The sequence below is a fragment of the Callospermophilus lateralis genome, chromosome 7 (genome assembly GCF_048772815.1).
Source record: "Callospermophilus lateralis isolate mCalLat2 chromosome 7, mCalLat2.hap1, whole genome shotgun sequence".
NCBI classification, from domain to species: Eukaryota; Metazoa; Chordata; class Mammalia; order Rodentia; family Sciuridae; genus Callospermophilus; species Callospermophilus lateralis.
Window position 1 is genome coordinate 135,833,746 of NC_135311.1, and position 25,625 is coordinate 135,859,370.

Consider the following 25,625-nt stretch of genomic DNA (forward strand, 5'->3'; position numbering starts at 1 on the left):
GGGGGACACTCCAGGCTGGCTGTGTGCAGTGGGAGGAGGTCCAGAGTGGCCCTGAGCTGCACCCAGGTGGGCAGGGTTGGGGGCTCTGCGGCACACTGGAGCCCAGGGCTTCTCCCACCTCCAGAGCCTCCTTTCCCAAAGCTGCAGGGCTCATCCCAGCCAGAGGGAAGGAGGCCTGGAGAGGCCCAGGGTCCCTGTGCAAACGCCCGTAGGCAGCCCTGTGCAAAGAGCAGCTCCATCCTGAGCACCCTCCTGGGCAGGCTTTGGCTCCGGGGTGTGTGTCCTGGAGGACGAGTCTGCCTCCAAGGACAAAAAGAACTGAGGATATGAGAAGGTGCCTGTCCTCGCAAGTGTCCAGGGTGCACAGGGACCCCTGACCTGGGGGAGAGGCCCTTTGACCTTCCTGCTCAGAGGCTGTCAAACACTCCATCTCCACTCTCATTCCTCGGTCTCACAATTTTTCTTTTTATTTTCTGGATGTGTTTTCCTGGGACTGAACCAGGGGCGCTCCACCGCTGAGCTACATCCTCTGCCCTTTTTATTGTATTCTGAGACAGGGTCTAACTACATTGCTCAGATGGTCAAGTCTGGCCTTGAACTCGCGATCCTCCTGCCTCAGCCCTGGAACTGCTGGGATTCCACGTGCACACCCCCAAGCCCAGATCAATTCTTCATTTTTCCTATAGATTTTCAGAGGGTTAAACGTTTTGTCAAGAGCCACCAGGCCATAGAGTGCCTTATCCTGTTAAAGTGTGTGGCCATATTCTCGGGCCAAGGTTGCCAGCCGGCTCTGCTCGGCAGGATCAGGGTGGTGTCCACTCGACCCTCAAGACTGCAGCTCTGGGGGGCACTGGGTGCCACTCTGTTCTAGCACAGGACAACTGGGCAACTACTGCCTGACCCACTCAAATTCCTGGCCAGCACCCAGTTCTGACATAACCACCTCTCACGGTGCCTCGGACTCTCCAACTTTCCCCAAAACATCTGAGTGGTTTCAGAAACCACCCTCGTGATTCCTGAGCGGTCAACTTCCTCCAGAGAGGCTGGCTGGTGAGTAAACAGCTCCCGGGGCTGGCCCCCGAGGGTAAGTCCAGGGGTGTCCAGGCTGCACAGATGCTTCAGCGGTCACTTGTTTGTTCTAAGAGGCTGCAGGCCCAGGGGCTGACCCACGGGTGGGATGTCAGGGCAGCTTTAGTCCTTAGTGTAGAACACAGAGCCCTGAGGTGTTGGCAACCTTCTCCCTTCAGGGCAGAGTAGGGTTGAACGTCCTGAGCCCAGGATCATCCAGCATCCACACCCTGGTGGGTGCAGAGCAGGGGGAACGGGCCGCAGGGCGGGTGTTGGTGGCTTCTCAAGCGTGGCAAATTTAGGAGGTGGCAAACCTGGGAGGTGGCTTCCCACTCCCAGGACAGAGCAGGAGGCGCCTCAGAACAGCGGAGGCCCCCGCAGGCTGCAGGCTGCACACGAGAGGAGTCCCTGGGCAGAGCCGAGGCCCTTCGCCAGCAGCACTGGGCGGCAGCGTCTCCAGCCAGGGTGGGCGCTGCAGGCGCGGAGGTCTGCAGACACCTGGGCCCTGAAAGGCCTCCTGCTCGGGGCTGAGTGGGGACTTCTGGGAGGAGTGGATGGACCTGGGCTCACCATGGGGGCTGGGCAGGGAAGGGGCTGCCGCAGGGAGGTCCGCAGCCCGGGGAGGCTGGGGCGAGGTGCAGCGCCACAGCTGTCGCCCACATGGTGCCAGCGCCAACACCCACTCCTCAACTTCCCTTCTGACTCAGGAGAAAAAAACCACAGGCGCTGGCACCGTGCCCGCTGGGAGCCATGTTTACAGTAACTGGGGGCTGGGGCGTGCCAGCAGGCCTGATGTGTCAGCTCTGAGGCCCAGGGACAGGGGAGGGACACAGGGTGTGGACAGGGACTGGGAACCGGCCTCGTGCTCACTCCCTCAGTGGGCGCTGGCCCGATGCTGGGCACTGGTCCTGGTGGCGAGTGTCAGATGCCACCGCTGAGACCAGAGCTCTGGGCAGCAGCAGAGCCGGGTGCCCCAGCCCTGGTCCACTACTAGACTCTGGACCTCAGTTCAAGCCACATGGTCTTCTGCCCCGCTGGCCTCCAAGGGGTACCAGCTGCCCTCCCGCAGCCCGGGTTGGGCCTCACTTCCCAGAGGCCACTGTGGGCCCCAAGTCCTCCTTGCCTTCCTCCTCCACAGAGAACATGACGTCCCCGCAGCTGCCCAGGGGCGGCTCTGTCTCCTGCTCTGGGTAATGCGGGGCATGGTCCACCTCCAGCTCCGGCTCCGGCTCTGCCTCAGGCCCCACAGGCCCCACGGGGCCCCGGCCCTCGGACGCCTCTGTCTTCACAGTCCCCACGATCACCGTGTCAGCCTTCATGATGTAGATCTTCTCTGCAAGGCAAGAGGGCGGGTGAGGAGGGGAGGCCAGAGCCCAGCACGGAGCAAGGAGGCAGAAGAGGGGCCGAGTCCCTCCTCCTCTACCACTGCTGCTGTGTGGTTTCAGGCAGATGACACACCCTTTCTGATGCACAGAACTGGCCCACATGGTACTCAATGGGGATGCTCATGATTTTGGAGGCACTTCTTTGGGGCTGGGAGACCAAGGGAGCTGTGGGGAAAGGCCAGCAGCCACAAGGACCAAAAGCCCTGGTGAGCGGCCGCACCGGGCATCCCCAGGCGCTCCCCACGCGTCAGCTCTGGGCCCCCCCGGGCTCCTGCAAGGAGTGAGCCCTCATTATCCCCACTTTACAGACGAGACCCTGCAGCCTGGCAAGGTCAGATGAGCTCCCCAAGGTCATCAGGAGAAAACACACAGGGAACTCCCACCTGCCAGGCAACCCTCTCTGCTTCCATCCACTTGCCTAAAGCAGACACCTGGGGCCACTAACTTGTCCCCTCTGCCTGGGACTGAAAGTCCTGCATCTCAGGGGCCCCTCAGGCCATGCAAACCCAGCCAGCTGGTGGCACGGACAACGGCCTTGGCCCTGCTAATAAGCAGCAGCTGGTGACCCGGACAGCCTCAGTGGGGGCCATCTCCCCGTGGCCTCGTGGCCTGCAGGCAGAGTGGGTGCTGGGTCATCGTCACTTGGATGAGGACCGGGCACAGGCCCCTGGCTGGTGTGGGGGCTTCCAGTTTGGCTTCTCCTGGAGGGAGACACGGAGGCTCGGGGAGGTGAGGTCCCGAGAGGCTGGGAAGGCAGGACGACGGCCTCGGGCTCCGGCCAGGGCCCAGCTCCAGCTGTGCCCCCCTAGACTCTGGAGGCTGAATGAGGAAACTCGAGAGGGAACTTGAGAGCAGGGGTGGGGTGGCACAGGGGTGCAGGGACCCCTGCCTCCTGGGTGACCCCGTTACACCCGTCAGATTTAGGAACCCCAGAAAGGTTCTCAAGGACCCTGCGTCCTCGGCCTGTTGCATAACACAGCTCTTCTATTTTGGGTTTTCACAAGCTCAGGAGAGAGAGAAGTGTTAGAAAGAACGGTGAGAACCAGAGGGCGGGGAAGAGGGGACCATGGAGCACCCCAAGCCCCAGAGCAGGCAGCCGGCCTCGCACCCTAGCCTCCGCCTTCCACCAGGCCTGTGGGCCCCCCGCCTGGGGAGCACTGACCACAGGGGCCGGAGGCTGTGTGCAAGGGGTCCCCAGGTGGCGACAGAAGGGAGGGCAGAGGGCAGACAGCAGGAGAGAGGAGAGGCGGGAAGATAGGACGTGGGGGAAGAGTGGTTGGTTTGGACAGAAGCAGCCAAAGCTGGGACCAAGCTGTCACCCCTTACATGTCACTTGGCCTGGTCCCTCTGGCTCTGCCCCATCTCAGGGCTGCCCACCTCCAGCTGTGGGGGTTCTTCCTGCCCACCCAGGGCTCTGAGGGGTTATCTTGGTCAGAGAAGGGGGGCCCCCATGCCTGGTACCCAGGAGGAGACAGGAAGCTGGGCTGGCATCAGAAGGACAAGGGGTCATCTATGTCTTGCTGCCCAGGAGAAGCTCCAAGGCCTTCCCTTGGCAGTGTGGCCCACCTCCCTGCACGCCAGTGAGGCCAGCGGGCTGCTGGGGAAGGCGGCCCACAGTCTAGAGCAGCTGGAACCCGGGGAGACCGGCCCTCCCTCCCTCCCTCGCTCGGCTCCCTGGGCCCCGAATTCCAGCCAGGATTGCTCAGCGTGGGCTTGAACATTCCAACGAGGACTTAATTCTCAGGAAATTTGAAGAGGAAGCCTTTGGCATTTCCCCCAAACACATTCTTTTCAAAGAAAACTTCCTGAAAGTTGTGATTGCAAAAGTTTGTTCAAGAGGAAATATTGCCCTGAAGTTCTCCCACCAGGGCCTGCCGTGGAAATGTGCAGAACATCAAATGCTCTCTGCTGTTGTCTGAGGGTCAGTTTCCCTCCCAGAGAAGGAGGAGGGGGGCCCACTGAGGCCTGCCCCGGGGAGCTCCCGCCAGGTAGAGGCGGGGAAGGCCCAGGCTGGGTGCTGGGCCCCTGGGTGGAAGAGCCCAGGGTCTCAGGGTAGGCAGCAGAGGGCACCTGGCCTACACCGTAGAGCAGAGAGGGCAGGGAGGGCTTCCTGGAAGAGGAGCCTCAGGAATTCACTGGACTTGAGGGAGGGGAGTTGGTTGTTCCTTGTAGAGAGGCTCAGAGGTGAAACAGGTCTGAAAGTTCTGGAAACCACCATGAAGTGGGAGGCAGAGCAGCAGGGTCCAGTAGGTGAGTCTGGTAGGGAGGGGCTAGCTTGACTGCCCACTGAGCCCCAGATTTGTGCTGAAGGGGACAGGGACTGCGGCAGAGTTTGAGCAGGGGTGGAATCCGGGCAGGCGCATACTTTGGGGGAAGCGCTCTGGTTGTACCAGGCCAGCAGCAAGTTCGTCCAAGCTCAAGGGCAGCCACAGGTGGGGAGTGCTGGGTTCCCTGGCCCAACATGGTCTCTGTGCTTCTGCAGAGGCCAGCGGACAAGCCAAGGGCTGCAGAGCCCAGCCGATGCCGGTTGAGGCCCAGCTGCGTCCTTCTGAGCCATGGGAGAGGCAAAAGGACCTCACTGGGCTAAGCCACAGTTTCCTCCTTTGTAACATGGGGAGAAGGACACCGTCCCCAGAAGGTGTCATGACAGTAAGAGGCAAAGACATGTGCCAAACAAATGGCAGGTCTCAGGGTCACGGGCACCTCCACTCCTGTCCCTGGGCGGGGGGCTGGGGCGGCCTTCATATCATCTTTCCTTTAACGATGGCAGACACCGTGCCCAGGAATCTATGCTCAAGTCCCCGGTGGTTCCAGGAGGCCAATCCATAGCCATTCTACCTTAGCAGAAACTCACACAGGGCAGCCGCAGGGCAAGATGCAGGGCAATCCTCCCTTCCCGGTGGACCTCGAGGTCCCAGGGTCTCCAGTTTCCACCCAGAGCCCAGCACCCAGCTCCCCGCAGCTCCCCGAGCCACATCGGGAACCCTGAAATAGACCGACTCACCAATCTTGTTATTGGTGTGCTCTGTGGACACTCGGGGCTCAGGGGGGTCCCTGGGGGATGAGGGGCCCCCGGCTGGGCTGGAATCCAGCAGGGGCAGGCTCTCCGGGCAGGCGGCCCCCACATGGACGCAGGTCTCCGCAGCCGGGGGGCTCACAAAGCTCTTCTCTTCTGTGCTTGGCTCTGTCTCCAATGCACTTCTGGGCTGCTGTGGGAAGGGAATGGGCGCTGAGCAGGGCATCCCCAACTCCCCATGTCCCCATATGGTGACACCCTCTTTTCTTCACCCCTAAAACCTCCAGGGAGTCTCCCCTCTGCTTTAAACCTTGCCACAAGCAGGGGCTGGGGTTGTGTCTCAGGGGGTAGAGTGCTCACCTAGCATGCTTGAGGCACTGAGTTCGATCCTCAGCACCACATAAATGTAAAATAAAAATATTGTGTCCACTTAAAACTAAAAAATAAATATTAAAAAAAAAAAAGATGTTAAAAAAAAAAAAGAAAGAAAGCTGCCACAAGCATTCCAGGGAGTGGTGTGCGTAGCATCCCAGGCACCATGGTAGCTTTTAATTCGTACCAAATAATAAGGATGGCAGTCAGCGACTCACACGGTTACCCACTGTGTGCAGAGCCTTGTTCTAACACACTAGCGCGTCGATCCTCCCAACCATCCTAGGAGGTGCGGGATTTCAGCACCTGCCCCTTTAACAGATGAGGAAACCAAGGCATAGAGGAGCCGAGTAACTGTATCCAACCGTCTCAGCCAGCGCCCTACCTCATGTCCCCACACAGCCCTGGGAAGCTGGGCCCAGGACGGGGCACCAGGACAAGCCTAGCGAGGCCCCAGACGCCCCCTGAGCTGGTGGCTGGAAGAACTGCGGGAGTGGTGACAAAGCCCCCAGCCCAGCGCGGGGCACACGGAGAGCACTTCCTAAGGGATGGGGGGCCTCCCCTCGGAGGCAGCTCCGGAGACACGAAGCCAGGCTCGAGCCCTCATGGAGCCACTGACCAGTAGCCTCTTCACTTGTCCAGGCCACCGTGTCCCTTTTGTGAAACGGGACAACATAGCAGCTCCTGAGTGTCACGAGCACCCGGGACACTTTTAGAAAGCACAAGCAGGTGGCCAGCTTGCAGCCAGTGCTCAGTGGTTTGTGCTGCTGGTTTGACATCCAGCTTCAGGTCTTCAAGACCAAGGAGTGGAGGACAGTGGGACCCCGAGCCCTTCTCCTGACCCGACAGTCCTGAGGCAAGCCCTTCTGGAAATCCCCTGTGGCTGCGCCAGGAGCCCAGGCTGCTGTGGGTGGAGCCTCATCCCTGGCCCGGCCTGCCAGGCTCTGTGCTCCCCGAAGGGGCCCAACTCTGGGCACTGGGGAGAGAAGGGAACGACCCTCCCCAAACCACAGGCTGATGGGAAAGGTCAGACCCAGGGGCTGGGTGAGGTGAGGGGAGGTACTTACTGCCAGGTTCCTCCTGGGTCTGGAATCTGCAAAAAGCAAAGAACAGCAACTTCAGCCAGGAGGGGCGGCCACCAACCCTGCCCCACCCACCTGTCAGCTTTCCTCCCAGCCCAGGGCCCAGGCCCTCAGTCTGGAGCCTGGTGGCGGGTTCAGAGTCAGGTCACCTCCCAATGCTCAGCTGAGTTGGAGACCTGGGGGACCCCAGGGGACCTCCCCTCCATACTCCTCTCGCTTGGAGGGATTAAGCCAATTAGCACACTGGACCCTGCCCGACTCCCCACACCCCAACAGGCACAACGGCTGGTCAGAGGGAGCACACGCCCCAACCTGAGCCCAGGAGGCTTCTGCTGCCACCACCTTGCAGCCTCTAGGGGCTGGACAGCCCAGAATCCTGAGAGTGCCCTGCAGAGCCCCCTGGAGGACCTCAAGGCAAGGGACAGGGAGGACAATGGACCCTGAGGGTTTTAGCTGAGCCCTGACCGAGGCTCCTGGAGCCAGCTCCCCCCAGGACCTTTCCAAGATCCATTTCGTCTTCCATGTGCCTGAAAGAGCCCGGGCAGCCGGCCTGGGGAGGACAGTGGCTTGCTTCCTCCCGAGCCACCCTGTGTGGTCTCAGGAGGTGCCAAACAGTGAGTCTTGGGCATGACCTTGACTTTGGTTTGGTGTGTGTGAGGCGGGGTATTAAGGGTTGAACTCAGGATGCTCTACCGCTGAGCCACACCCCAGCCCTTTTTATTTTTTCAGACAGGGCCTCACCAGGTTGCTGAGCTGGCTTTGAACTTTTTTTTTTTTTTAATATTAATTTTTAGTTGTAGTTGGACACATATCTTTATTTACTTACTTTTATGTGGTGCTGAGGATGGAACCCAGGGCCTTGCACGTGTTAGGCAAGCGCTCTACCGCTGAGCCCCAAGCCCAGCCCCGGCTTTGAACCCTTGATCGCCCTGCTCAGCCTCCCGAGTCACTGGGATGGGGGGCATGCACCACTGCACCTGGCTCAGGGCACAACCCTTACCCCCTCATCTAAAGGGCCCCCCCAGTTCTGGTGTTCTCCCATGTGAACCAGGGGCCGGGTCATGGCTGAAAATCTCCTGACACTTAATGGCCCACTGGCCAGCTAAGAAAAACAGGGTGGCACCTGCCATCGAGTCCACGACAGAGCAGGCCACCCAGGCCCAGCACAGCCCTGAAGGATCCCACAGAGGCCACCCGCATAGACCCAGAACGTGATATCAGGCCTGCACAGTGGGCCACCTGCCCAGAGGTCAGCCCGCTGCCGCTAGGACACGCTTTCTGGACCCGGCAGCCCTGAATCCCCGCTGACACGTCTGTGCAGGCCAACCAACAAACGAGACAAAATGCCAATCTGACTGCAGTATGGCCATGCAGCAGGACCCTCGTTGGCTTTGGGACGCGCTCCTGGGACTTTGTGTACAAGCCCGTCAGCAGTGGACCACGTCTGACAGGGAAATGGGCCAGACTGAGGCTCAAAGATAAAGAGGCAGAGTCTCAATGTAACCCACGGGCGACGTATCCTTCCTGGTAACTGCTGTTGGGGGGAGGGGTGGGGGTGGGGGTGTCACATCCGGAGGTCACAGCTTGGGACCTTGAGAGGGGTGCCATCCTCTGCCAAGTCACGACTTTGATACTCTTTGGCCTCAGGCATATTTTAAAAAATGATGTCAACGGAGCCCAACCTCTCTCCTGAGAGTAATCTGGAATTTCGTAAACAGCCAGCTGATGTTTGCTGCCAAGGCTTTGGGGATGGCCAGGAGAAAAAGTGTGTAACGAAGTAACAAGACAAAATAAATAGAAGCAACCAACTCGGCCGGGGGAGGAGGTGGGCCAGCTGGCTCTCAGAGATGCCCATGCCCTGTGAAGGGGTTTGTTGTTTTTTGGTACCAGGGACTGAACCCAGGAGTGCTTAACCCAGAGCCACACCTCCAACCCCTTTTTAAGATATTTTATTTAAAGACCGGGTCTTGCTGAGTTGTTAGAGCCTCGCTAAATTGATGAGGCTGGCTTTGAACTCGCGATCCTCCTGCCTCAGCCTCCCGAGTTATTGGGATTCGTGGGGGCCACTGTGCCCAAAGGGTTTCGTCTTTTTAAGAGCCATCTGTGGTGAACCTCAGCCCTTTGGCCCAACTGACCTTCTCTGGGGACCACACCCTCAGGAAGTCCTAAAGAGAACCAGAAGGCACAGGACAGTGGGTACTTAACAAACACCTGGAAGGCAGCCAAACGCCCCACGAGGCCACCTGGGCGGAGGACAGCAGCTTACTTCACTGTTCTGAGCCTCGGTCTCCTTATCTGGAAAGTGGGACAGACCTGCCAGCCCCTGAAGGTTTGATGAAGGTGGGAGGGGCTCTCAGCCTGCAGTGGCCCGGGCCTTAGCCCGGGGCTAAGTGAGGCCAAGCCCCTGGACCCTGGGTGGGGCCCTCTGTTCTGTGAACTTCCTCCCCCACACCCAGAGCCTGGTCTTGCTGCAAGAAAAACATCAGACCAATCCCAGCGACAGGGGGACCTCCTGCAGAATGCCTGGCCACCGCCTGCAAGCTGCCGAGGCCACCAAGGTCAAGGAAAGCCTGAGCCTTGGGCCACCGGAGCCGAGGAGAGGACTAAAGGTGGGGGGGTGGCACCTTATGAGCCAAGTGAGCGTGATGAAGTGTGGGTGTCACTAACAACAAGGAGACCACGCCACTGTTTACAGTGAGGAAGCACCCCGCTGTGTGAGATGCTAAGCAGGGAGGCCTCCTGTGGGGAGCTCGGAGGACCCTGAGCCACCTTCTCATGTTCCATAAATCCAAAGCTCCTCCAAAAAGTGAAGTGCATCCAGATTTTTTTTTTTCCTGATCAAAATGAGACCAAGGGAAGGTGCCAGGCTGCTGCTGACACACAGTGGGTCCCACAAAGCCTGGGGTGTTGACACGGCTGGCCTCGACCATGCGGAAAAGCAGACCAGCAGGTGACACCGAAGACGCTTGAAAACAAGTGTCAAATGACACGAGGTAACAAGGCAGGATCCAGAAGGTTCTGGCCTCTGCCTGCAGCCCTGTTACCACCCGCATGTGCTTTGATAAAGACCCAAAGCAAATCCTGCGAGGGCAGGGGTCAGATTTCACAAAGCTTCGGTCTGGCTCAGTTACGGTTTCCTTGCTCTTTGGAATAACCACGATCTTCCCAGAAAACCTCCGGGGGCCAAGCCCAGGTCACACTGTGTAGCAGTGACCCGGGGACAAGAACGTGGCATCCCAAGGCTGCTCGCTCAGTGGGCCGATCGCCAAGAGCACAATGAGTCCTGACACAGGTGTCAGAGCTCTGGGTCCCTCCCGTCCCTGTCACAGTCCTCCCGCAGCCCCGAGGAAGGAGTGAGGCTAGAGGCCCAGCCAGGCTTTGGTGCCAGGCATCCCTAGGTCCACACCTGGAGCTCCCTGGAGAGATGACCCAGGAGGGATTCAGGGAGGACAGGACAAGATAAACCAGGAGTTTCTTAGAAGTGATGCCGGGCGCCGTGGGGCACGCCTATGATCCCAGCAGCTCTGGAGGTTGAGGTAGGAGGATCCCAAGTTCAAAGCCAGCCTCATCAATTTAGCCAGGCACTAAGCAACTCAGTGAGACCCTGTCTCTAAATAAAATACAAAATAGGACTGGGGGTGTGAATCAGTGGTCCAGTGCCCCCGAGTTCAATCCCCAGTAACAACAACAAAAAAAGAAGTGACACAGGCCTATAATCCCAGTGACTCCGGAGGCTTTGGGAAGAGGATTGCAAGTTGGAGGCCAGCCTCAGCAACCTGGCAAGCTGCTACCTCAAAACAAAAAATAAAGATTCAGGGATGTAGCTCAGTGGTAGACCCCTGGGTTCAATCCACAGTACCCCCTCCCCCGAAAAAGGTGTCCAAATCACTAAGAGATGGGGGCATGTCACACAAGGACACAGGAGCCAGCTTGAGGGGGCTGCCCAGTCTGGGCCAGTGACCTCGCAGTCTGTTATAATGGTGGTAACTAACAGATCATGACAGCTGACAGCACGTTGAATCAAACAGAAATCCGTGAATCCATATGGATATAAATGTACAAATGAAGAAAACGAAACCTGATAAGAACTGGCTGCTGACACAATCTCACAGGGGCCAGGCCTGGCTGACCTCTCACAGGGGCCAGGCCTGGCTGACCTCAGCTTCCAGGAAGGGGCAGGTGGCGACCCAGCAGCATGCCCTGGAAGGCCCACATCGCTTCTGAGATCCTCCAGCCCAAGGCCTGACCCACTCACAGCAAACCCCAGACAATCTCTACGTCGGGCATCTGCTGGGTCCCCAGCCTGCACCCTTCCTGAGCACCTGGGGTGACCGTGACGGAGAGAGGCAGAAACTGGCCCAGGAGGGAGGGAGGAGGCTCATTAACACAGAGGTTTACACCTGGGGTTCTCAACCAGGAGCAGTTTTGCCCACAGGGGGGCCTAGTGACAATATCTGGAGACATTTTTTGGTTGTCACAACTGGGGGATGTGACTGTCATCTCGTGAGCTGTTGAACATCCTACGACGTGCAGAAGAGTCCCCACCGCAAAGAATCATCTGCTCTGTGGCACTGAGGGTGACATCAGAAACCCAGCCTGGGGGCTGGGGCTGGGGCTCAGTGGCCGAGCGCGTGCCTAGCGTTCGTGAGGCGCTGGGTTTGGATCCCCAGCACCACATAAAAAACCAAATAAGCAAAATAAAGGTTGCGTCCATCTACAACCCAAAAACCCCCCAAACCCAGCCTGGGACTGGCTAAGCACGTGGCCTTCAGCAAGGTGACTACGTCTTCCTGCACCTTGGGCTGCTCATCTGCAGGGAGTAGGTGCCTCACAGGTTGCTGCAGGTATCAAAGGAGATCATGGGTGTGCTGTGCCAATGCCTGTCACCGGGACACCGGCAGTACAGTCGAGGCCACTCAGGGATGGAGCGTGAGCCCCAGGGAAGGAGAGCGCCCCTGGAGAAGGGGTGCCTGGGGGGGGGGGGAGCACATTCCCATCCGCTCCTCTCTGGCCCATCCCCACAGTGACACTGGTCTGAAACTTGGAGAGCCAGGACAGACGCCGTCCCTCACAGAGCCTGCTCCAGGATGGACGGACGGCGAGCATATCGGGGGACTCCTCCGCAGCTCCTGGGCCGGGGGCTGGAGTGGCGCCCACTGTCTGTGCCCACCTGTGTCCTGCTGCCTGCTGACCCCTCCCTTCTCGGGCCTGGTTACCCAGACCCGAGGGACCCACAGGAAGCCAGGGGGCCAGAAAGGGCCTGAGGCAGACTGTCCCCCGCGGAGTCTGGGCGCAGGTCTGGACTCTTAAGGGAAGGGAGGTCCTTTGGGCCTTTTTTTTTCTTTTGGTAACAAAACTGCTCTCACGAAGGTTTAAAAGAAGAAAACAGACTGACGGCAATGGAAAGTCTAATACTAGAAAAATGTCAAGAAAGCAAATGGCAGTTTCAATGCGACTCGGAGCCCGACAGCTCACGGAAACAGGCTTGAAACCACCAAAACAAAAAGCCCCTGCAGAGGGAGCGCAGCTCACGTCGGAAACTCAGCGGATTCAAAACAGCCTCGGCGGACCGTGTTTTTGTGCCCAGGTCGAGAGTCGGCCCCCACTGCCAGGCTCCCAAGGGTCCTGGGGGACTCTTGGGACAGGGGCAGTGACTGTGTCTCTAGACCCCTGGGCTCTTGGGTGGGCACTGGGTGGTGGACAGAGCTGAGGGGAGGAAGGAGCGGGGAGCGCTGAGGCCCGCACAGCAGCTGGACAGAATCCCTAAGGAGCAGTGCCCCGGCCAGCCGTCCCCCACCCTCCGAGCCTCATCTCCTCCCTGTGGATCGACCACCACCAGGTCACCAGAAGCTGCCTCATAAGTCAGAAAGCAAGGCGATTCCCCAGTCTATGCAGAGCCCAAGAGTCAGGGCCCTGCACACAGTAGGTGCTCAGCTGATGCCTATGGAGTGCTAAGGAGGACCTCGCCCAGAGAGGCTGCCCAGGGAGACGAGGCCCCGGGTACGAGATGACCCAGGGGGCCCTGGGCACAAGGTCACCCAGGTCCCAGTGAAAGCTGCAGGAACCCTGCCTGGGGCTGGCGGGGGGGAGGGGTCAGGAGCCCTGACTGCTGCCTGGAAGGTCAGCCTAGAGGTTGGGTGGCGGTAAGAGCAGGGACCAGGGCGGGGTCAAGCCACCTGGGACCCGGGAGGCCTGGGCTCCGCAGTGCTCAGGAGGCTACTCGATTCCCTCCCACGCAGCCTTCCCAGTGGGCCCCACTGTCCCTGCTTCACAGGCAAGGACACTGAGGCACAGGCACTCGGCAACTCCCCAAGGCCACGGAACCTGTCAGGGGTGGACGCTGGGCTCGGCCTGCAGGCTGCCCTCTTCACCTGGGCCCTACCAGGCTCCCCTCAGGAAGGCAGGAAGAGGGGCAGTCGGGACGCCAGGGAGCCGGGGTGCGAGGCGGGAGGGTGAGAGCCGCGGTGGCTTGGTCCGCACCAGCGCCCCGCACAACCCCGAGCCCCAGCCCAACCCATAACCAGTTTTCTCCCACGTTACCTCATTAGAGACGAGGCTGGAGAGAAAGGAGGGGTGGCCCCAGGAGGCCATACAGATGGGCCAGGGCTGGGCTGGGAGGAGGCCAGTCTCCTGAGTCCAGACCCAGGGGGGACTGTGGGACACTTACCCACAGGCTCCAGCTTGGGTGGGAAGGGCTGGGCTGGGTGGCACAGGTGGAGCTCTGAAACGACATCAGGAAGAGGGCTGGCCACTGGTCCCAGAGTGTGGGACAGGCAGGGACCCCGGCCAAGCTGGCCCAGAGCAAGCATCCTTCCCAGGTCCCCAAGGACACCTCCACTCACTCTGCCGAAATCGCCTCCTGCAGGCCCTCTGGTGACACAGGAGGAAGAAGGTGGAACCAACCACCAGAACCAGCACCATGATCACCCAGAAGAGCATGGGTCCTAAAACACAGAGATGTCCTTTATTCTTTGCCCAAGAGCACTGAGCAGGGGCCTTCACTACAACCACACAGGACTAGCCACAGACTACTTCCTCCTTCTCTGGGGACTTGGATTCCATTGTGGCTAACAGTCGTTGGTCTTTTCCCAAGCCAGGGCTATATCTGATCCCGCCTTCCCTACCTGGCTCCAGGAAGCTGATTGATATTTATAGTTGCAAGAAGAGCAAACCATTTTAGAGGTGTCAAGGAACCTGAAGAGGAAATTGAGGTTCAAAAGAACAAAGACTCGGGCCGTGGAGGAGGGCACAGTGTGGCTAGAGCCAGGGCAGGGAGGACGGATCACTGAGGAGGACGGAGTGGAAGGCTGATCAGATGGGCCGTCTCAGCCATGCCTCAGAGAAGCAAGGGGCCTGCTCTGCACGAGCACACTCAGCCAGTTAGCGGCCATTACTGTCTCCAGCCCCCTCCTCATCCTACCCAGTCACCCTGAGGGGTGGGAGAGTCACCACCCAGGCCAGGCCAGGCAGACCCCGGAGCCTGTGCGCTTGTTATCTGGGTATAGGTGTGGGGGTGCAGCCCAGGATGGGGGGCTCTAACAAGTTCCCAGGTGGGCCAAGGCTGCCGGGTCAGGACACAACTTTGAGAACTACTGGCTTGGGAACTATCACCACCTAGTGTCCGTGGCTGGAACTGCCAGTCCTAAAAGGGATTGCCTGGTTATCAGTTCACAGGAGCTAAGGGACAGTGGCTCACAGGTGCTAACCACATGCCACATGCTTACAACCCTGCAAGGCCTATGCTGCTACCGTTTCACAGTTGAGAAAACCGAGGCTCAAAGGGATTATGCAACTAGTCAGGGTCATGTAGTCGCTCAACAAATTTTTTCTGAGTAGCAATTACAGCCATATGGATAGGATGTGAGGGAAAAAAAAATCCCTATTTGCGATAGTCAAAGAATAGGAGCTGGGAGCAGTGGTACAGGCCTGTAATCCCATGACTCAGGAGGCTGAGGCAGGAGGACTGTAAGTTCAAGGCCAGCTCAACAACTTAGCTAGACCTTGTCTCAAAATTTAAAACTAGAAAGGGCTGTCACTCTGTGGAAGAGCACCCCTGGGCTCCATCCCCAGTAACAACAACAAAAAAAAGGTTGGGGCTGTGGCTCATGGTAGACCACTCGCCTAGCACACGCAAGGCCCTGGGTCCGATCCTCGGCACCAGATAAAAATAAATAAAATAAAAGATGTCAGCATAATATTTAAAAGAAGAAGAAGACAGGAAGGAAAGGAAAGAAGCATACAAAGAACAGCAATTAGCACGCAGGCAGCTGAGTGGCAGCCAGGAGTCTGGGGTCAACCTTGATTCCCCACCCCCACCCCAGGCCACACCTCCCAGCCCCTCCCCATCCTACCTGGGTCCAGAATGGGCTTTCCAGTGGAGGGGAGGGAGACAGTGGAGCTGGGCAGCATCCTGCTGGTGTGGGAGTCCACCAGGGGGCTCAGGGTGGGGGCCGTGCTGCGGGGAGAGTCAGACAAGGGTGACAATAGAGTTGGAAACGGGGGACAAAGTCTGGGACCCCAGAACCTCTGCCCAAAGTCCCTGCCGGGCACTACAGGGACAAAGTTTCCAGCCTTCTGGCCTCTCAACCATGCCGGCACAGAGCCCAGAATAGCTTGTGGGCTTGACATCGGGAACCCAGCCCAGGCCACTCTGCCCCTAGCCCAGCTGTCCCAGGCACCCCCGGGCACGGCAGGGGCAGTGCCATCTCTGCCGCAGCCAGAGGGAGAAGAGGGGACAGAATCACCTGGCAGGAGCCTCACTGCTTCCTGGGGTGCTGCAGTCGGGGTGGGTCCCTGGGGGACGCGGCTCATAGGTGGTGTCCCTCTCAGCCACACCTGTGGGGTGGGAGGCAACATGGAGTAAGAGCCAAGGAATAACCCGGGTCTCCAGGGAGGACTTAACTGGGACCTGGGGACCCGCCGGGAGGCAGTCACTTCTGAGATGAGCAGATCTGTGTTTCAGAGGTCAAAACGGAGAAGCTGTGTTCACCCAGGATGGGGGCCCTGGGCGCTGGGCCTCCTGATTTTACTTCAGAGAAACCTTGAAGGAGGGCCCGTCGCTGACCTTCCCAATTCTGTCTGTCCCTCTCTGACTCTGTTTTCCCTGAGCTGCTTTCTTCTGCAGCGACCCTGGATTCCGGGAACAACAGGTCTGATTGACAGGCATCTTGATGGCAAGAAGGGCCAGGTTGGCAGCACAGATCACCGTGATGAGCTCCCCCCAAGCAGGGGCAGTGTCCCAGGATGGAGCCCAGGCAGCCCGTAGGCATGATGGGGACTGAATCATCCCCTCAAGCGATGAAGCAGGATCGCCGCCTCCTTCGCCAGCATTCCCCTGCGCTATAAGACCTCCAGGTTTCTGTCAGCCGCTCTGGTCACTGTGCCTCTGTATCTGTCCTCCTGGTGTGGCCATTAAAGCCCCTTTCCTTCCCTTCCCCACCACTGGGGATGGGCAGATGGAACGGAGGACTGACTGTGGCCGAGGGACTCCAGTTACAACCTGAAATCCCCTAATTTTTAAATGTAGTCTTGATTCTTTAAGGGATTTTTTTTTTTCTTTTTGAATCAACTTCATTGTGGCATTATTTTTTTTTTTTTAAAGTGCTGGGGATCAAACCCAGGACCTGCGCATGCTAGACAAATGCTAACCGGTGCTCACCCACTGAGCTACACCCCCAGCTCCCAGGCATAATTCTTGTACATGAAAGAGTCCCCTCCGTGCACAGCTTAATGAATTCTGACGAATGTAATTATAACTCCAATCAGAACAGAAACCATGGGCTGGGGTTGGGGCTCCGTGGTAGAACACTTGCCCCACATGTGTGAGGCACTGGGTTTGATTCTCAGCACCGAATATAAATAAATGAAAAAATAAAGGTCCATTAACAACGAAAAAAATATTTAAAAAAAGAAAATAAACAGAAACCACTTCCACAGCCCCACAAAGTTCCCTGGCAGCTCTCCTCCTCCCCAGTGCTCCCCAGCCTTAGGCACAGTCATTGACCTGCTTTACATGGGGGGGGGCGGGGTGTCGCCTGTTCTAGAATCTCATACAGACAGGCACATTCAGCGTGTGCTCTTTGGTGCCTGCCTTCTTTCACACGGAATAATGTTTCCGAGATTCACCCTGAGTCAGGACCCTTTTATTGCCCGTAGCAAGCTGCCATAGTGGTGGGACACTGTCATATGTCTGCTCCTGAATTGACTGGCCTTGGGCTTATCGCCAGTTTGAAGCTAGTACAGATAAAGCAGCGTATCATTTCCTTTCTCTCCTACCCAGGAGGGGTGGCTGGGTTGTCCTGTTGGACAAAGTGTTCCGAGCTGGTCACCTCTGATCTGACCCCGTGACCATGTTGTACAGATGTAGAGGACCACAGAGCTCAAGACAGAGCCAGAATGCAGGGAGGGGCGAGGGCCAGCCCAGGGCACTCTCCATTGGACCACACCACCTCCTGCCTGTGGCCTGGGCACCTTCTTATAAGCTTACCATTAACTGCTTTTCTGCAGCAGAAAAATTTGGCCCACATTTGAAACAGGCTGTGACTCATTACGACACCTCTCTAACCCACAGCCCTGGTGGCTGCACTTCTTTGATGTGGTACAAAGAACCCCCTCAACACACACTCCTCCTTTCCAGAAAGATCTCACAGTGCATCTCAAATTTTTCCTGAAACACCCAGAAGAGACAGTGGGACCCTGATTAATCTCCTTTGGCTGCTCAGGTTCTCAGGAATTCTCCTCTGTAGGGAGGTCTCCCAAGACAGATGCTGCATCTTTTCCACCTATTTCCTGGATTACTGGTACCTGAATCAGCTGCAGTCTGGTGGCCTTAGGGTACGGGAAGTGGATGTCCTTTGTTAGGAGAGCCTCTCTATATCAGTAAGTCAGCATTTGAAACGTCAATGGACTTCAGTGGGATCCACTTTGAGAGGACAGGGAGTTCTGGGGCCCAAACACATGCACTGTGTCTACACCCAATCAGTGCTAGGAGAGCAGAGAGAGCCCCATCTCTCCCAGGGCAGCCTGGTGTGGTCAGACAGCCCAGGGTCTGAGCTGCTGCTGGGACACCTGCTGGAATCCAGCAACAGACCTGCGGTCCCTCCTCTAAGCACAGAGGACTCCCTGGGTGCCTCTCATTCCCTCTCCAGAGGGAATGTAACTTCCTCCTCCCTCCCTGGGTCATGACCCTCCCTGTTTTTCTCCTCCTTGGGATCAGGAGATAAAGAGGCTCTGTCTAACCCCCTAGGTAGTCTGATTTGTTCTCTGGTAAGGGTCTACTAGAAGAGGGGGGAGGGTCTTCCTACTTTTAGGTTCCATTTAGGAACTTAAAAAAAAAAAAAAAAGACATTGGGGAAGATCATGAACTGAAATTGATTTCCATGCATGCATGAGGTTGTCGGAATAAACCCAACTACTGTGTATAAACATAAAGCTCTAAGTAAAGCCAACCAACCAACTAAAAAACAAAAAGGATAATATTTACTAAAGTACTTCTCTTTGAATCCAAATACTCAATTCCTAAGCCATTTTTAAATTGTCAAATTGTCTTACCTTCAAGGTGAAATGGATTCTCTTTTTGTATACTCAGCAATTGCTCAAAATCAGGTAAAATCTTCATGTTCACATTTGGACTATAAATTCCTTGTCAGCTTTTTGTTTTTCCTGGAGTTTTCAACTGCCTTTTTTTTTTTTTCTTTTTTCTTTTTAGGTGGTTGTTGTTGAGAAAAGAATAGTGTGCCTCCCCCACATCCTCAGACCTTCCACTCTACTAACCATGATTAGCATAGCAAATGTCCCTTTTAGTCCTGGAGACACTTCCCTGGAGCCTTCCCTGTCCCTGCTTTGATCTGGCTCATCTGTCCTGCAGCAAGGTATCATTCCCGGACTTTTCCTTCCTGTTCTCCTGTGGTACAGTCACTGCTTTTTAGGTTCCATGGATTCCTCTTTGCTTTTTGCCACCTCATTTAGCTGCATCAGATCTTCAAACAGCTCTCTAAGAGATGATACACGAAGAAAAGTTCTGGACATTTTACACCAGAAAATGTTTTTATTTTGCCTTGAAATTCAATTGCAATTTAGCTGCATACACATAGGTTCTGAACTAAGACGAAGGTGGTATGGTCCAGTGGAGAGTGCTAAGAGCTGATCCTGGGGCTCCCTGCACTCCAGCTGTAGCCTCAGTTCTGTGGTTTGCTCCCGCCATAAAACAAGGTGGCTGGGTGGGATCAGAGGTGCCCAGCTTTGGACTGCCCCTCAGACATTCTGTGTGCCCAGCACAGTGACCCTCCTACCCCAGGTATTTACTCATGAGAAATAAAAACATCGGTTCACCCAAGACTTATCCAAGAGAATTCACAGCTGCATTTGCATCGTAACAGTGTGGTGAGCAGGCGTTCACCTTCACGCCTGGGTGTGGGTGATTCATTCCTCCTGCTTGCTCTTGGTTGGTCCTTTGATCTGAAATCTCATATTATTCAAGTCAAGTGCACAGAGAATGTTGGGGTGGCACTGTGGGTGAAGCCTGCGGCAGTGACCAGGTCAGGAGGGCCTTGGAAAACGGGCATAAGACCAAGGTGGTAGGGTGTGCGTGGAGGGAACCAGGATGCTTCGGCTGGCAGGAGACCTAGAGCCAGCCGCTATTTGTACTGGGAGGGCCACATCGACACGGTCACCAGCCTGAGGCCACCAAGGCACTCTGGGAAAATCACAAGGCAGAGTGCCACCAGATGTCCCCACTCACAGGCTCAGAGGACAGGCCTCAGCAGAAGCCAGCACCTCCCTGCCACAGCGGCCCTCCAGCCCCCTCTACTGGCCATGCTGCACACTGCTCCCACAGAAGTGCTTCCAGTTCTGTCCAGAATGGCAAAGGGATCCCCAGTAACCACACTTTCTAAAGGCCATTTGGTGTCCTCTGAAGCCTCGCTGTTCCTTTTTCATAGTATCTATGTTCACTTTACAGATATGACAAGATCTTGAGTTTTCCCATAAATTTTTTTTTTGAACTTTATTTTTTCCTTGTAGGTGGACACAAACCATGTATTTTTTTTTTTTATTTTCATGTGATGCTGAGGATGGAACCCAGTGCCTCACGTGTGCTAGGTGAGCTCTACCTCGGAGCCACAACCCCAGCCCCTCCCGTAAATGTTTTTAGTGTTGATTTCTCTTCTATTCCTGCCTGGATTTCCGCTGCTCCACCTGCAGCGGTGTCTCTGCTTGCTCACCCTGGCATTCTCCTCCACCGGGCGGGTTCCCTTCTAAGTCTGAGGATCTCTGCTGCTCTTTCATATTTATCAACAAAGACTCTGCTGAATATCCAGCTGTGGGGGATTTTCTTCTGCTGAGGTGTCAGTATGTCATCTTCACAGGGTCTCTTCCCTGAGTGGGGAGGAAGACTGCCTGGACCTTGGGCGGGAAGTGTGGGCCGGCGGGCTCTGCTTTTGGACTGGCCTATGGACGGGTGCACCCCCAAACACAAAATGAAGAGGGCTTCGCAAGCAGAGTGGTGGCTCATGCTGGTACCGGCTCATGCTGGTACCGTAGCTTCCCCTCAGTGTCCTTATCAAAGATCTGATTGTCTTGCAAGGAGACAAATACTCAGACTCGTCCCACAGCCTGGCCGAAGCCTGACAGCCGTGCTGTGACAAATTCCACGTTTTCCTTTCAGGATGAGCTGACAGCACACTGCGCTCCCCCGGCCCCAGCCCCCGCCTCCCGCCCTTCCACTTCACGGCCTTCCCCGAGCCCAGAGCCTCTCTGGAGGTGAAACAGCTCGACATGCAGGGAGGCCCTCACTTCTGCACCCCTCACTGAGCGATCGGGTGAGCTATCCTCCACCTGGTGCCATTTGTCACCACCTTTCATCTGGTTCCAACTTTCTAGAAACTTGTTGACATTTCTCAGCTGCCAACGAGCCCATTTTTTTGCCACGACCATTAAGGGTTTCTACTTTCCTGCAGCCTGCAAAGCTCACCATCTTGAGATGGGAAACTTCCGAAACTTTATGTTCTTCCACCTGAACTCCTAACACAGCCTTGCAGATGAGTCAAGAAAGGACCAGCCCCGTCCTTCCAGGAAAAAGAATTTAAAATATATGTATATCTCTCAAGTTGGGCGCTGTGGCTGTAAACCCAGCGACTCAGGAGGCTGAGGCAGGGGGATCGCAAATTCAAAGCCATCCTCAGCAATGGTGAGGTGTCTAAGCAACTCAGTGAGATGCTGTCTCTAAATAAAACACAAAATAGGACTCGGGATGGGGCTCAGGGGCCAAGTGCCCCTGAGTTCAATCCCCACTACCTCAACAAAAGAATTATCAGAACCTCCTACCAAAATGCTGGATTTTATCCTGTTCACTGGATGCAAATACTCTACGATGAAGCAAAGCCCAAGCCTGACCTAGGGACAGCTGGGGTTGAAGGTCAGGCGTCCCACTGGAGGTGGGGAGAGGCTCAGGGGCAGGAGCTCCACCCCTTAGCTGGAGTGGGGATGCTCACCCTGGGGCTTGACGACCATCCCTGGTGGGCAGACAGGGCGGGCAATGCAGCGGGCGCAGGAGTTGGCGACTGACACGGCGCAGAACAGGCCTGGCCGGCACTCGCAGACACGGGAGGAGTTCCAGGAGCAAGGCGCCTTCTCCACGAGGTCATCTGAGGGACACAGAGAGGGCTCATGGGGACGGACAGGATGGAGAGCAGGAGGTGCAGGGAGGCCCCCAGAGGACAGAGAAAGGAGAGTTTATCCAACAAGGGAATAAGGAGTCCCTGGCTATTGTGTTGGGAGGACCCCAGCCTGCTCCAAACGAGCCTCCAGGTCAGGGAAGGTAGAGGACAGAGGAGCACGCTGCAGGTCTGTCCCCGTGAACCTCCCGGGTGCAGACCATTCCAGGCGATGGTAAGCGAGGGACAGCCTGGGATTGCAGGGTGGAGGGGCGACGGGCGCTGGCGGGGGCTTTGGGGGTGAGGGCTGCAGGTACCCCTGCACGCCCGGGTCGACGATCAAGCCAGACTTTACACGTGTGCACCTCTCTGCAGTGAACTGTGCCTCCAAAGAACTGTTTTTTAAAAGTATCTGGGGACAGGTGAGTGGGCTTAGGGAATGGACGAACTGCGCTTGGCCCAGACCGGGTCACAGGACGGAGCGGTTCCCGAGTCTTACTACTGCTGAATATGTTTAATGTTTTTAATGATAAAAAGGGTTTTTTACCCCAAAAGAAAACAATGAAAAAATAAAAATAAAACACTAGAGGTTTTGTAAAAGAAAAAGTAAAATACAGCTTTTATTTATGCTTGGGACTCTTTCTTTCTTTCTTCTCTCTCTCTCTCTCTCTTTCTTTTTAACCAGGGATTAAACCCAGGGACACTTAACCACTGAGCAACATTCTCAGCCCTTTTTTAATATTTTGTTTGCAGACGGGTCTCTAAGTTGCTTAGGGCCTCTCTAAGGAAAAGAAACTTGCTTAAGCACCGGGGTGTAACTCAGTGGTACGGTGCTCACCCACCGTCACTGAGAAAAAAAGGGGAGAGAAAAGGAGAAAGAAAACTTCCTGGCTCCTAAGCTGTACTGGGAGGGCCACATGGACACGGTCACCAGCCTGAGGCCGCCAAGGCACTCTGGTGGTTTTTTAGGTTCCATGGAATAGCTCACACTTTAGAGGGTGGAAGGAATTCTCGGCAGAGCCGTCTCTGCTCCCCGTCTAACAGGTGACTGCAGCAGACTTTGTTTTTACAAAAATGGGCCCATCTGCTCTCCCAGGGCCTTGCCGCTTCCCCACCAAGAAGTGGAACTGCTTTCCTTCCTTCATTGCCCCCGAGACCTGGGACTGGCTCAGCAGATAGAAATGGCACAAATAGCACCAGGTGACTTCTTAGGCAAGGTCATAAAAGGGGATGTGGCTCTCACTTGTCTCTCTTGGGATGTCCACCTTCAGGACCCAGCCACCAGGTGGTGAGGAAGCTCAGAGCAAGTCATACGAGGCTGAGGGAGAGGGCCGAGGCCCCATCCCACAGTGACAAGGACCCACAGCCTCCAGAAGAGTCTAGCCTCCAGGGTTTCCATCTGAGACCCCAGACACTGGAGCAGAGAGACCAGCAGTCCCTTCAGTGCCCTGCCTGAACTCCGACCCACAGATGCCCAAGTTCAGTGAATGCTTTGTTTTGCTCTGCAGTCTTAGCAACGGGGGCAGAGATGCCCAATGACAACAAATGTCTAACTCTCTGGTCCTCCTTGCTGCAGGAAGGAGGCCACAAAAAGATGCAATCACACAGTCCTGGTGGCCTCCGTGTGTGAGGGCCACTAACAACACTGCAGTCTGCAGCTGGGCAGCCTCGGCTGCCCTGTGTGGCTCTTGTGGACAATGCAGGGCACCTGCTGTGAGCGGTCATGGGAAGGGACACATCTCATCAGCAGTGGCAGCGCCTGCTGGAAGCTGCTCCCAGGGCTGTGAACAGAGTGACAAGAGCCCAGGACCTGGGGCACGCTCCCCTAGGCTCAAACCCTGGCCTGTGCCTTTTGGAAGTCCCCGGACCTCTGGAAGCCCCTATTTCCTCTTGTGTAAAATGAGGACAATCACAGTCTCTGCACTGTAGGGTAGTCACAAGACTTGATGAGACAGCCGGGCACAGAGGCATTTGCCTGCAATCCCAGCGGCTTGGGAGGAGGCTGAAGCAAGAGGATCGCTAGTTCAAAGGCAGCCTCAGCAACTTAGCAAGGCCCTAAGCAACTCAGTGAGACCCTGTCTCTAAATAAAATACAAAAAGAGCTAGGGCTGGGGCTCAGTGGTTAAGCGCCCCTGGGTTCAACCCCTGGTACCAAAAAAAAAAAAAAAAAAAAATTGATGAGACAAGTTTGGAACAGGTTTGGAGCAGATTTGGAACAGGCAGGGCACCTGTAAATGCTTCCTGGAAGGAGGGACGGGGTGGGTGGAGTCCTTGGAACTCAACCATCACAAACCACAGGTGGGAGTGGGGGTCACCGGAAGCTGAGGGTTCAGAACACCAGACAGGGAAACGGAGGCTCCCGTGGGCTGAGCGGCCCAAACCAAAGACCACCCACATCATTCGCACCCTCCAGCCCCCGCGCTCCCTGGAAGGAGCCCCGAGGGAAGACCGCACCCTCACCTCGCAAACAGCTCACACAGGCCGTGCAGCGGCCAGTCCTGTCCAGGTAGTAGTCGGGCTCACACTGCTTCCTGCAGTTGGCAGACCCCTGGGGACACGGCTGCCATGGCGACGGTCCTGGGGAAGGAGGCAGAGAAGCTTGGGGCCAGGCTGCCTTGGCCAAGACGCACCTCCCCATCCTTGGAACCTCCCACCGCCATGGCCAGCTCCCACAGCCCAGGAGTGTGGCGGTCCCACTTCTCCGAGGGAGCCCTGAGGCCCAGAGAGGGAGGGAATGAGCCTGAGGACACACAGGAGAAGAGCATCCACTGGCCCCTGCCTCCTTCTCGGATCCACTGTGGCCACTCGGGCAGCCCCTCCCCAGGACCACAGCCAGGTCACTCCCTGCCCTGGGCGTTGGGAGCAGCTTTTCCTGTGAGAAGCCAGGTGAGAAGGAAGGTTCCCGCTGTCAGACTTCAGTCGATGGCAGTGGGGGAAGCCTGAGGCAAGGAAGAGACAAAGGAGCTGCTCTTCCTAGACGGGTGCGGACAGGCCCACAGCCGGGACACCCTGCAGGTGCGCTGGTGACAGCAACCAGTGAGGCTCACCAGGTGCTGGTGACCTCTGCTATACTTCAAGCCTTCAAAGTCCCCAAAGGCTCCTGCACTGAAGGCTTGGTCCCCAGGCCTGGCATTATTGGGAGACGTTAGAACTTTTAGGAGGGTTAGTAGAAGGAAATGAGGTCACTGTACGTGTGCCCTTGATGGGGACCCTGGGGCCTGGCCCTCCCCTTCCTGTTCTCACTGCCTCGAGGGGGGCAGCTTCCTCCACCACGAGCTCCGGCCTTGATGGGCTGCCTCGCCACAGACCCGAAGGCCAAGGGCCAAGTAAACCCTCTCCCTTATTAAGCTGGTTATCTCAGGTGTTTTGTCACAGTGACTGAAAGCTAAGGGTCACGATATCAAGAATCAGTTGAGTTTCCCACATAAGAGTTCGGACCATATGAAATTAATGGTTTTGCAGGTTAAAGATGGTCAGGATATGGGCAATTTCACATGACTCAAAATAATACTGACAACAAAGAATCAGAAACAGAAGTACTGACAAAGATATCATGCATGTCATCGTCAGAAAGATTAAATACCTAGAAATCTGACAAAAAGATGTAAGCCTCGCTACCCAGAAAACCACAAAAGTCCCCGTGAGCCAGTCCCACCTCTCGGAGGGAGTCCTGTGGCTGCGGGCAGAGTGTTTAAAGTAGGCCTAAAGCAATGCAGGTCTGCGCTCAGCACGTGCCTGGAAGGCTCCACGTGGTCAGGACTGGGTTTCCTTCAAAATGAGCTACAGGCTCGGTGCAACCCCAGTTAGGATCCCCAAAGGATACCTGCAGGGTTTGAAAGCTGATTCTAAGATTTATTTTAAAAACACAAGTTACTAAGAGTATCCAATATACTGTGAAGGACAGAGTTGGAGGTGCTGCTTGACCACCCATTATAATAATCCGGACAGTAGGTGGGCAGGGCTGGGGCTCAGGGACACTCGCCTAGCTTACACGAGGCCCTGGGTTCAACCCCAGCACACCCCCAAAAGACAGAATGGCATTCACACAGAA

The 25,625-nt window shown here is 56.4% G+C and overlaps 1 protein-coding gene across 1 annotated transcript in view; it reads right to left on the bottom strand.

Moving 5' to 3' along the window:
- Nucleotides 1-2,150: 2,150 nt before the first annotated feature.
- The window catches only part of Tnfrsf8 (TNF receptor superfamily member 8), a 46,069-nt gene continuing 22,594 nt past the window's right edge, over nt 2,151-25,625 (bottom strand). The window contains exons 7-15 of the mRNA XM_076862661.2: nt 24,035-24,151; nt 21,413-21,565; nt 15,668-15,758; nt 15,275-15,378; nt 13,766-13,867; nt 13,591-13,644; nt 6,909-6,934; nt 5,458-5,662; nt 2,151-2,401 (exon numbers count right to left, since the gene is read on the bottom strand). Of these exons, the coding sequence (XP_076718776.2) occupies nt 2,151-2,401; nt 5,458-5,662; nt 6,909-6,934; nt 13,591-13,644; nt 13,766-13,867; nt 15,275-15,378; nt 15,668-15,758; nt 21,413-21,565; nt 24,035-24,151 (1,103 nt within the window). The remainder of the gene's footprint in view (nt 2,402-5,457; nt 5,663-6,908; nt 6,935-13,590; nt 13,645-13,765; nt 13,868-15,274; nt 15,379-15,667; nt 15,759-21,412; nt 21,566-24,034; nt 24,152-25,625) is intronic.